At 43.3% G+C, this 12756-nt stretch overlaps 1 protein-coding gene across 7 annotated transcripts in view; it reads left to right on the top strand.

Annotated features, from left to right (window-relative positions):
* ZFYVE9 (zinc finger FYVE-type containing 9) overlaps positions 1–12756 on the top strand; it is a 140610-nt gene that overhangs the window by 45782 nt on the left and 82072 nt on the right. For 5 of the 7 annotated variants that reach the window (XM_059689585.1, XM_059689583.1, XM_059689581.1 and 2 more), the window contains exons 2-3: positions 1009–1114; positions 12168–12273. In XM_059689585.1, coding sequence (XP_059545568.1) covers positions 12204–12273 — 70 coding nt within the window. In that variant the 5' untranslated portion in view covers positions 1009–1114; positions 12168–12203. Of the gene's footprint in view, positions 1–1008; positions 1115–12167; positions 12274–12756 lie in introns of those variants that run through there. The other 2 variants (XM_059689586.1, XM_059689584.1) reach the window with 1 other exon arrangement.

Genomic DNA, 12756 nt, shown 5'->3' with positions numbered 1-12756 from the left:
ATAGACCAATGTTGGAACAACTGAACAACCAAACAACCGGTTGCTATGATTTGCGCTGACCACCAGGGGGCATGCGCAAAACATGGCGGGCGTTGGCCGTGGTGGGACGGTGGAGCAGGTGAGTGGGGGCACCAGACCAAGGTGGGACGCCAGTTGCTGTCATCAGGGCGAGCTTCTGGTGGTTACTGAAAATTCTTTGCTCCCATGAGCCGCGGTCCTGCCTGGTGCTTACACCTGCTGCCAGTGCTGGCCTGGCGGCACCTGGTGCTGGCCCCAATAGCTCGGCGCCGTCAGTGGGTGCGAGCTGTGGCTGCCGATCCCAATCGCCCCTCAGGTCTTCTCCTCCCCCCGCTCCTGAGGGGCGATCAGGGCAGCAGCTGCTGCTTAGACCTGCTGATGGCACCAGCCCCACTCCCACCCACTGCTGGTGCCGGCCCCAATCGCCCCGCGCCTTCAGCGGGTGCAAGCGGGGCCGGCGCCGTCAGCATGTGGGAGCGGCAGGGCGGGAGCTGAGGCTGCTAGCAGATTGGGGACTGGGGGCCACGGTGGGAGGGGCTGGGCAGGGGCGTGGAGGATGGGTGGAGACCCGCCCCTGTGCCCACTGCAGCCTCGTGGCCCACAGTTCCTTTCAAGATGCACGAATTCGTGCACTGGGCCCCTAGTTGTAACATAAATCAGTGGTATTATTATGAATTAACATAATTAAAGGCATTGGGTAGAAAGAGCCTGCCTTGATGTTTCACTCTGTATTATATATTGAAAATAAGAAGTGTGCAAAAAGTCTTAATTGTTTGTTGTAATATTTACCTATTGGCCTTTTTAGACAATAAAATGTGTCTGCTGCTGCATTACATTTCATGCTTGCCAGCCACATCTTAGACTCTGAAGATGTAATTGTAATTTATTGTTTAAGCCCCATAGCTTCTATTTGTCTGGCTATGATAGGTTTATATGAAGAAAATTACAGCTTTTCTTGCAAATGTAGTGAGCAATGTGTTTTTTCTTTAGGATCAAACAGAACATACTGAATCAGCAAGACTGGCTGGCAATGCAGCAAGCATCATGATTAAGCACAGGGAAGTCTGTTTCTTATCACATGTGTAAGGGGAAAAAGGTAAGAAAACCAATGTTCATATTTCTCTTAGAGCTTGAACTTAACAACTAGATCTATAGAAAATAATGCTTATGTATATATGCTGCTTGCTTCATTAATAACATTGCCTTTTGATAAATCAGCAGTGTAGTTTTAAGAAATATTTGACTTAAATTCAGAACAAAAGGATATTTTTAAATTACTGTTGAATTATGTCAAAAATGCTAAGTTCTCTATCAGTGCTTTTAGAGTCCATTTCTACCTTGAGTGTACAAAGGTAATTTCACCATGAAGAAGAACATGGATTTGAGCAATATTGTTAAGAGCAAATAATAGTAATCTACCCAATTAGTGCCATTTACATTTCTTATTCATCATGCAAGAGTTTAACAATTAAAGCTAATTTTGGGGCAGGGAATCAGAAATATAGATTTAATTACATTCTTTTGCATTTTTAAACTACTTATGAAGAGCAATACTTTTAAGAAAATTGGAAGTAGTGCCTTGGCTGGGTAGCTCAGTTGGTTAGAGCCGTCATCCCAGTATGCCAAGGTTGTGGGTTCGAGCCCCATCAGGGCACATACAAGAATCATCCAATGAATGCATAAATAAAGAGGAACAACATCCCTGACCTGTTTTGCTCAGTGGTTAGAGTGTCAGCCCGATGACTGAAGTCAAGGACATGTACCTTGGTTGTGGGCTTAATTGCCCGGCCCTGGTAGGGATGCCAGTGGGAGGTTCCCGATTGATGTCTCTCTTTCACATCAATGTTTCTTTCTCTCTCGTACCCCCATCCCTTCCTTTTCCCTCCCCTCCACTCTCACTAAAAAAAAATCAATGGAAAAAAATATCCTTGGGTGAGGATGAAAAAAAACCAAAAAACAAGTGGAACAACAAATCACAAATTGATGTTTCTCTCTTACACTCTTTCCCTTTCTCTCTCTCTAAAACCAATCAATAATAACTAAATACATCTACACTTATTTGTAAAAGAAAATAAAATTGGAAGTATTTTAATAGTTCTTTAGAGCAGGAATCATTGGCTTTTTCCTGACTAGAAATCATGTTTGATTATTTAAGGGGTAAAAAATGGTGGTGGGATAGAGGGTATATAGATGAGATTGTTTTCAGAAACTGATTACATCATTCACTAATGGAGTGTCGTATATTCTGGCTGAGTTTCTGGTTTTCCATGTAAGCTTTGAGGATAGAGGCAGGGTCTAACAGGAGACTGAGCTCCTTTTCTACTCAGTTGAGAGTGGAGCAAAGACATTTAGCAGTAGTGCCTTCCTCATCAAAACTTCTGGGCCTGCAGTTAGCAAGGTATTTCTTGTCCCCTACTCTTCTCTGCTTTCATGTGGCAAAATCTTATTCTTCAGGTGCCACTTCTTTAGGAAGTTTTCATCCACTGCAAAGATAGTCAATAATCCTATATAATAAAAGGGTAATATGCAAATTGACCCCAACAGCAGAACGACTGGGAATGACTGGTCACTATGACACACAATGACCACCAGGGAGCAGATGCTCAATGCAGGAGCCGCTCCCTGGTGGTCAGTGGCTCCCACAGGGGGTGCTCTGCTCAGCCACAAGCCAGGCTGATGGCTGCCAGCACAGTGGTGGTGGCGGGAGCCTCTCCTGCCTCCTCAGCAGCGCTAAGGATGTCTGACTGCAGCTTAGGCCTGCTCCTCGCTGGCAAGTGGACATCCCCCGAGGGCTCCCGGGCTGCCAGAGGGATGTCTGACTGCCAGCTTAGCCTGATCCCCTGGGGAGCGGGCCTAAGCCAGCAGGTAGATAATCCCCCAAGGGGTCCCAGACTGTGAGAGGGCACAGGCCAGGCTGAGGGACCCCCCTAGTGCACAAATTTTTGTGCACCAGGCCTCTAGTAATAAATAATAAATAATCAGCAATAATAAATTATTATACTAGTATTTTTTACTAAAGCCTACCCTTCCCAAAATTATACACCCTTGCTTAAGTCCAGGTTGGATTCACCTTTTCTTTGGCTCCATAGCACCAGTACATATATGTCAATTAGTATATACCACAATGTTTTGTGTGTTTTTTTTGTTTTAAATTTATTTATCCATCTCCTCTATGAAATGTGAGGCACTTTTAGGCCAAGGACATTGTTTTATTTGTCATTGTAACCTAATGACTAGGACAGTGCCTGGTATTTAATAGATGCTCAGTAATGTTTGATGCATGTGTGTTCACATTTATTGCAATTAGTATATGGCATAAAGAGGAAGTCCCAGTGAAGGAGCCAGAGAGGCAGTCAGATCAGTGCTGTAAAAGACAGATTCAGGAGATTGTTCAAAAGGACTCTGGTCAACAGAATAAAAAAGAACAAAAGGGGTCTACAAGCCCAAAGACAAAAGATGAGATCTTCAGGAAGAAACTACTGAAAATGAAGTTATTACATTCCTTTTTGAGATGTGCATGTATAATATTTAGTGACTTGTTTTTAAAAGGAGATGGATACTTTTATAAGAAGGCAGGTAAAGAATCCTGACATAGATTTAAATCTTTTGAGAGGCACAGTTTATGTAGTGAGAAGCCTGCCCCTCTCCCAAGTCCTCAGGAGACCACAGGTTGTTCTTTGGAAAATGAAACTAAAGAGCTCGCCAATATCAGGGATGAGGCACCATAGTGAAAATGGGGATTAAAGGAAATCCTATATATGGACAAGTGAGACCCTTTCCCTCATCTTTCAGAAGGTGATTTTCTGGTATTACAGCTCTGCACTCCCTGACAGAAGATGATGAGTCTTCTCTGGAGTCCAGAGAAACAAACTTATGTATACTGACATTTTGAAGTCTTTCAGTGAAATAGTTGTGTTTTTAACCAATCACCACTCATTGGAAGCCTTCTAGTTGAGAAGCCACACATGCAGAACTTTCCTATTGGCTTTTAGTACTTCATTTGTTCAATAGATAGGCATTTGGGGAACACCTCCAATGTGAAAGACAGACCAAAACACAAAAGTACAAAAGAGGAACTTGAAGGAAATGATATTGGAAATAGAAGAAAGTTTGAAAACAAAAACAAAACTGTAGGTAATTATATCAGAGAGGTAAGAGAAAGAATTATATCCATGAAATAAGATCAAGATATCATAAAAGGAATCAGAAAAAGAAAGTGCTCTAGAAATTAAAAACATGATAGACACTTTTGGTGCATTTTAAAGAATTTAAAAATGATTTCAAGTTTATAGAAAAAGGTGCAAGTATATTACAAAAAACTTTTTTTCTCTGAACCATTTGAGAGTTGCTAGCTGAATGTTGCATCACCTTTGAAACTGTTTCCTACAAACAAGGACAGCATCCTACATGACCACAATACAGCCATCAAAGTCAAGGGGATTAACTGATGCATTACCACCATCTAATTCTCGGACCTTATTCAAGTTTCCCTAGTTGTACAAATAATGTTCTTTTTTTTTTTTTTTAAATATATTTTATTGACTTTTTACAGAGAGGAAGAAGGGAGAGAGATAGAGAGTTAGAAACATCGATGAGAGAGAAACATCGATCAGCTGCCTCCTGCACATCTCCTACTGGGGATATGCCCGCAACCCAGGTACATGCCCTTGACTGGAATCGAACCTGGGACCTTTCAGTCCACAGGCCGACGCTCTATCCACTGAGCCAAACCGGTTTCGGCAATAATGTTCTTTATGTACAGAGGATCTAGTTTCAAATCACATGTTGCATTTAGTTGCCATGTCTCTGTAGTCTCCTTTCTGGAATAGTTCTGTGGTATTTGATTTTCTTGACCTTGACACTTAAAAATTGCAGACCAGTTATTTTGTAGAATGTGCCTGATATTTCCTCATGACTAGGTTCAGGTAATGCACTTTTGGTGGGAATATCACAGAAGTGGTGCTGTTTTTGTTTTTGATTAATGACCTTTATTTTTTAGAGCAGTTTTAGGTTCATAGCAAAATTGAGCAGAAAGTACAGGCTGTTCCCCAAATACTCTTATCCCTTCTCCTTGTTACCCACGGCCCATCCCACACACATAGCCTCCCCCAGTATCAACAATGCTATGTCCTTTTATTGCAATTCATCAGGGAGCACAATTTCTAATATTGATGATACTCACTTTGATCACCTGTGTAAGGTAGTATCTTCCAGGCTTTGTCTCTGAAGTGACTCTTCTTTTTTTTTAAATTTTAAATATATTTTATTGATTTTTTTTTTTACAGAGAGGAAGGGAGAGGGATAGATGCCGGGAGCCAGTCCATCCTTGCTGTTTCAAGGGACCTGGCATATATGGCATACTGTTCTTAATATGTTTGCTCCCCTTAGCGCTCTGTGTTTTAACCAAGGTCACCTCTCTGAGAAAGGTTGTTTCCCCAGGTAGGGATTTTTCCCTGAAGTCAGGGAGGGGATAAAACCCCTCAACTAAGTGCCAGGCGGGTAATTAATCACTTTAACTACGAACAATCATGCTTAAGCTACATAATCTTTACTCCCTGGAATGGAGATAAGACACGCCCTAACCTTTGTAATAGAGATTGATAGGATTGAATCAACTGGTATAAATACAGATGTAACAAGACAGAAAAAGACAGAATTCAGAACACAGAACCTACACAGAACGTTCTCTAGAGACAGAAGAACTTCGCTGGAGAGAACATGGCGAAAGATCCTGGACTGAACCTGACTATAGAAATTGGCAAGAGAACCTGACTAGAACCTGGTGACTGGACCTGGCTAGAGAACCTGGACAGAACCTGGCTGGAGATCCTAAGCAGAACCTCTCTGGAGATCCAGACCAGAACTTGGCTGGAGATCCTGGCTAGAGATCCTGGCTAGGCTGCTGATCAACTGAACGCTGTCTCCGTGTCATTCCTTCTTCGCCGACTCCGTCCACACCTTTGGGGACCCCTGGACCTGCTGGGGCAGGACCCCGGCAGATAGAGAGTTAGAAACATTGATGAGAGAGAAACATCAATCAGCTGCTTCCTGCACACTCCCTACTGGGGATGTGCCCGCAACCAAGGTACATGCCCTTGACCGGAATCGAACCTGGGACCCTTCAGTCCACAGGCTGACGCTATATCCACTGAGCCAAACCGGTTAGGGCTTCTTTGGTAATTAGTAAGTATTTTTGTGGAGAGGAACTTTGAAATTATGTGGATATCCTATTCCTCATCACACTTGGGATTTACTCATTCATGTTGTAAAGACTCATGGTTTTCTTTTTATTCAAAGGGTTGTAATCCATTGCTATCATTATTTATTTTGATGCTCAAATTGTCTCTGATTTGGCCTGTGGGAGCTCCTTCAGGCTGGTTTCTGTGTCTTGTTAACATGTTCCAATCATTCTTGAAGCACTTCTTTGTTTTCTAGTACACAAGATAAATATTCAAGGATCTTCTTTTTTAAAAATTAAAATAATAATTCACATACCATAAAACTCAGCCTTTAAAAGTGTATAGTTCATTGTTTTATTAATAGGTACTTAGAGAGTTGTGCAGTTATCACCACTAATTCCACATTTTCACCATCCCAAAGAGAAATCTGTATTCATTAGCAGTCACTTCCCATTTCCCTCCAATTCACTCGTGGCAACCACTAATTTACTGTGGATTTGCTTAGTCTTTACATTTTGTATAAATGGAATCATATAATATATAGCTTTTTGTGCCTGCTTTTTTTTAAAAATTAACTCTTATTCAGATTATTACAGTTGTTCCTTGTGCCTGATTTTTTTCAGTTACCGTAATATTTCCAAGATTCATCTATGTTGTATCATATAACAGTACTCATCCATTTTTATCATATAATACTCCATTTTGTCGATATTCTATGTCACATTTTATTTATCAATTCATCAGTAGACAGATGTTTCCAATTTTGGTCGTTATGAATAATGCTGGTTATGAGCATTAGCAGATAACTTTTTGTATGAATATGTTTTCATTTCTCTTGGGTATAAACCCAGGAGTGGAAAAGCTATGCCAAGTGTTAATTGTATTTAACTTATTGAGGAAATAACAAATGTTTTCCGAAGTTACCATACCATTTAACTTTTCTCCCAGCAGTGTTTGAGGGTTCTCTACAACCTCATTAAAGGTCTTGTATTTTTTCTACTTCAGTTTTGGAATTAGCCATTTCTCCCTGGAGCTCTGGTTCACTTTAGTGGATAACAATATGTAAAAACCAAATCTGGTGTATATATACTTATTGCTTCTTGGAGTTGAGGTGGGGCTTTGCTGTTCCAAGATCCTCTATGGAAAGAGCAAGAAAATACACACACACACACACACACACACACACACATGCACGCTCCTGTACATTTGCATTATATTTATTGCTATAAGCGTCTATGTTTATTGAAGTCCATGAGTTCACACTGATACCTCAAATTTCAAACTAACATTGCAGGGTTCTTTATAGTTTTCTCTTTTTCCACATTTTAACCCCTTTCTTCAACAGTGATAGACTTTCTTTCATTGCCTTCATGTAATCACTTATTTGATCCATCTCTTTACCTGTAACCAGTCTACTATCATTTTCTTTTTCCTCCTCCTCTCCTCCTCCTCCACTCCTCCTCCTCCTCCTCCTCCTCCTCCTCCTCCTCCTCCTCCTCCTCCTCCTCTTCCTCTCCTCCTCTCCTCCTCTCTTCCTCCTCTTCTCCTCCTCTCCTCCTCTTCTCCTCCTCCTCCTCCTCCTCCTCCTCCTCCTCTCCTCCTCCTCCTCCTCTCCACCTCCTCCTCCTCTCCACCTCCTCCTCCTCTCCTCCTCCTCTCCTCCTCCTCCCCCTCCTCCTCTACTCCTCTTCCCCTTCTCCTCCTCTTCTCCTCCTCCCCGTCCTCCTCTCCTCCTCCTCCCCCTTCTCCTCCTCCTCTTCTCCTCCTCCTCTCCTCCCCTTCCTCCTCCTTCTCCTCCTCCTTCTCCTTCTCCTCCTCCTCTTCCTTCTCCTCCTCCTCCTCCTCCTCCTCCTCCTCCTCTCCTCCCCTTCCTCCTCCTCCTCCTCCTCCTCCTCCTTCTCCTTCTCCTCCTCCTCTTCCTTCTCCTCCTCCTTCTCCTCCTCCTCCTCCTCCTCCTCCTCCTCCTCCTCCTCCTCCTCCTCCTCCTCCTCCTCCTCCTTTTTGTTAATCCCTATCCAGGGATATTTTCCCATTAATTTTTAGACAGAGTGGAAGGGAGAGGTAGAGACACACAGAGAGAAACATTGATGTGAGAGGGACACATTGATTGGTTGCCTCCCGCACATGCCTTGACCAGGGCAGGGGATCTAACCTGCAACCAAGGTAAATGCCTTTGACCGGAATCAAACCCAGGACCCTTTAGTCCTCGAGTTGATACTCTATCCACTGAGCCAAACGAGCTAAGGCTCTCTTGGCCTTTCTTATCCTGTTCAGGCTCTGACCTACCACCCTGGATTGCCCTCTTATATCTCCTTCTCACCCCTCCTGCACATGGACCCTTTTTAACCTACCTGCTTGTGCTCTGATACCCCATGCTGGGCTGTCCTTCTGAATAGACAACTTTCTCACCCTGCTGGTGCTTTGACACTTTATGCTGGGCCACCCTTACACACTTGGGCTATGATTTACCACACTCCGGCTCTGATTCTCTTTTACACAGATGCCCTCTTCATCCTGCCTCCATGACTATTTAGTTTTTTAAAATAACTCTTTTCCTTTTATTTTTTAAACTTTATATTTTAAAGTAATTATACGCTCATAGGAAGGGCAAAATAGTATAGGAAGTTACTTCATTTACCCATTTTTTTTCTCATTGGTGACATCTTTACATAACTATAGATAATTTCAAAACCAGAAAATTGATATTTTATCTATTCATCAGTTGGTGGATATTTAAGTTATTTCTATCTTTTGGCTGTTATGAATAATGCTACTGTGAATATACTCATGAGTATATGTAGTTCTCTCCCCTTTATTACATGTTGATTTGTCACCACTGAGATCTCTCTTGTATTACTCCTTTATAGTCACACTAGAGGTCTGGTGCATGAAATTCGTGCACTGGGGGTGGGGGGGTGGAGGGGACGGTTGTCTTTCAGCCCAGCCTGCACCCTCTCCAATCTCGGACATCCCTCTCACAGTCCGGGACCGCTGGCTCTCAACCACTTGCCTGCCTGCTTGCCTGCCTGATTGCCCCTAACCACCTCTGCCTGCCAGCCTGATCGCCCCCTACCTGCTCCCCTGCCTGCCTGATTGCCCCCAACTGCTCTCCCCTGCCGGCCCGATAGCCCCCAACTGCCCTCCCCTGCCGGCCTGGTTGCCCCCAACTGCCCTCCCCTGCCGGCCTAGTCGCCCCCAACTGCCCTCCCCTGCCGGCCTAGTCGCCCCCAATTGCCCTCCCCTGCCAGCCTGATCTCGTCCCCAACTGCCCTCCCCTGCCGACCTGGTCACCCCCAACTGCCCTCCCCTGCCGGCCTGGTTGCCCCCAACTGCCCTCCCCTGCCGGCCTGGTTGCCCCCAACTGCCCTCCCCTGCCGGCCTGGTCGCCCCCAACTGCCCTCCCCTGCCGGCCTAGTCGCCCCCAATTGCCCTCCCCTGCCAGCCTGATCTCGTCCCCAACTGCCCTCCCCTGCCGACCTGGTCACCCCCAACTGCCCTCCCCGCCAGCCTGGTTGCCCCCAACTGCCCTCCCCTGCCGGCCTGGTCGCCCCCAACTGCCCTCCCCTGCCAGCCTGGTTGCCCCCAACTGCCCTCCCCTGCCTGCCTGATTGCCCACAACTGCCCTCCCTGCTGTCCATCTTGTGGTGGCTATCTTGTGATGATGTATGGGCGTCGTGTGAGGGCCACCTAGGCTTTTATTAGTAAAGATACACCACTTTTTCCTCACTATCCCATATTTTAAGACTTAAAAAATTAAAAGCATTATTACAAGTCACAGGAAGAGCTGAGTAAGCATAGAGATAGATCATGTTAATGTTCATGAATGGGAAGAATTAATATCATTCCCAATCTTGAATGAGAAGCAGGCTAGGAATTCTACTTTCTGAATGGTAATTTTATTGGCACTCTGTTCCGTCCTGCTCCATTGCTGAATATAGGGGCCATTTAGGGCATTCCCCTCCCCCCACCCCCCTAGTTCTTGGCTTTGTGCAGAGATCCTAGTCTGGCTACCTCCAATGCAGAAACTTCTAAAAGTTTGCAGTCAATAATTCCCATCCTCCCTGCTAGTTTTCAAATCCCAGGCCTGAAGGTTGCTGTCTGGACTGTCACCTTTCAGTTCTCACTCACTACTGTGGCTTGGTTTCTTCCTGGTTTATGGCATTTGTATATTTCCTTTTCTAGCTTTTGAAGTTGAGTGTATAAACTTAAAAAAAAATCTATTTTGTCTGTATTCACAGTGGAAAGGAATGCTTTCCACCACTAGTTCATTACACTCCTTTCTTTTATATATATATTTTTATTGATTTCAGAGAGGAAGGGAGAGAGAGAGAAACATAAATAATGAGAGAATTATTGATCAGCTGCCTCCTGCATGCCCCCTACTGGGGATCGAGCCCGGAACCCGGGACCTTTCAGTCCGTAGACAGACGCTCTACCCACTGAGCTAAACCGACTAGGGATCTTTTCTTTTGAAAAATTTCAAGCCTATAGAAAAAATGAATAAATAGTACAACGAAGACTTGTATAGCCTTTACCTCACCCGAGTATATGTTTTGTGTGTGTGTGTGTTAGTGTGTGTGTGTGTGTGTGTCTGTGTTTTAAGAGAGAGAGAGAGAGAGGAAGGGAGAGAGAGAAAGAGAGAAGAACATCAGTGTGAGAGAGAAATTTTAATTGGTTTTCTCCTGTACCCACTTTCTGGGGATTACACCCGCAACCTAGGTATGTGCCCTGACTGGGGATTGAGCCCGAAACCTTTTGGTGTATAGGACGATTGTGTAACCAACTGAGTTACCTGGCCAGGGCAGTTTTCTCACTTCCCCTTCTCACTCCCACACTCACACTCTAATACTTTTTTTCTCTCTCAATCTTTCAAAAGTTAATTGCAGATAGTACAACATATCTTTCTTAAATACTTCAGCAGGCATTTCCTAAGAGTAAGGGCATTCTCTTACAAAATCAAAATATAGTTATCACATTCAAGAAAATTATTGTTAATTCACTATACCTAATGTATGGTTCAAATTCTCCTGCTTGTCCCATAAATGTTATGTTTTGCTTTGTTTATGAATATGTGCATGTTTTATTGAGGATCCAGTCAGTGATCTCTTTAGTCTCTTTTAATTTAGAATGATCTTGTTTTCTATAACACTGAATTTTTTGAAGAGTTTAGGACAGTTATAGAATAGATTCTAGGTTTCTCTAATTGTTTCTTCCTGGTTCAATTTAAGTTAAACATTTTTGGCAACAATACTTGTAGGTGAAGTTTTAAACTTCTCATTGCATCACATCAGGAGGTGCATAATGTCAACTTCTTAAATTATTCATGATATTTGATAATTTGGTTAAGGTAGTGATTACCATATCTTTTCACGGTAAACATACATTTTCTCCTGTGTAATGAATAAGTCATCTGTGGAATGATACTTTGAGACACTGTGAATAATTTCTTCCCTAATAATCATTTACCAAAAGGTTTTAACATCTATTTTTGATGCTTGGCTGAATTAATTATTATTGGAATTGAATACAACTTATTGGCTAGCTGGTATAGACTGTTCACTTATTCATTTCAGAGGTACGTATTGCAAAGGTACTACATTAATCTCTGTGCTAATCATTTGGTGAGCACAGTCAAGTGTTTGCCTTCGTGGTATCTATAGTCTTGTGGGAAAGATTGACATTAATAAAATAGTCACATCAAGGTGTATTTATAGATTGTTATAAATATTATAAAGGGGAAAATGGAGTGCTGTGAGAGATTATAAAGGGAGATCACCTTTTCTAGGGGTTCAGGGAAGACTGCCCTGTGAAAGTAAGCTAAGCTGAAAGATTTAGAATTATTTGGGTAAGGAGGGATGTGTTGGAGGCAGTTGAGTAAAAAGTCCCAAAGAGGGACCTTTTGTATCAATTGTTTTATCTGTAAATTATATTTTAACATTTGAAAATGTAATACAAATTTGATCTCTCTAGATTTAAACAAGTCTCTTAAGCGGTGTTTCCTCACTGATGGAGAATTACTTTCAAGCAGAAGCTTACAACCTGGACAAGGTTTTAGACGAATTTGAACAAAACGAAGGTGAGAATTTACTTTGGCAAAGGTGTTTGAATATATTTATGATATAGAGAATATGGGGGTTATAAGAGGATGAAGTACTTTTTAAATAAGTAAAATCAGGTCCAATGATTTAATAATGTTATATATTAACTAGAGGTCCGGTGCATGAGATTCATGCACAGGGGGTCGGGGGGTCCCTCAGCCCGGCCTGCACCCTCTCCAATCCGGGACCCCTTGGGGGATGTCTGACTGCCAGTTTAGGCCCAATCCCTGCGGACATCCCTCTTGTAATCTGGGACCATTGGCTCCTAACCACTCACCTGCCTGCCTTCCTGATTGCCCCTAACCACTCTGCCTGCCTGCCTTATCTCCCCTGACCGCTCTACCTGCCTCCCTGATGCCCCTAACCACTCTCCCCTGCTGGCCTGTTGCCCTCTAACCACTCTGCCTGCCTGCTTGATGCCCCTAACTGCTCTCCCCTGCCAGCCTGATTGCCCCTAACTG

The sequence above is a fragment of the Myotis daubentonii genome, chromosome 3 (genome assembly GCF_963259705.1).
Source record: "Myotis daubentonii chromosome 3, mMyoDau2.1, whole genome shotgun sequence".
Lineage (NCBI taxonomy): Eukaryota > Metazoa > Chordata > Mammalia > Chiroptera > Vespertilionidae > Myotis > Myotis daubentonii.
This window is presented reverse-complemented; position numbering and strand designations above follow the sequence as displayed.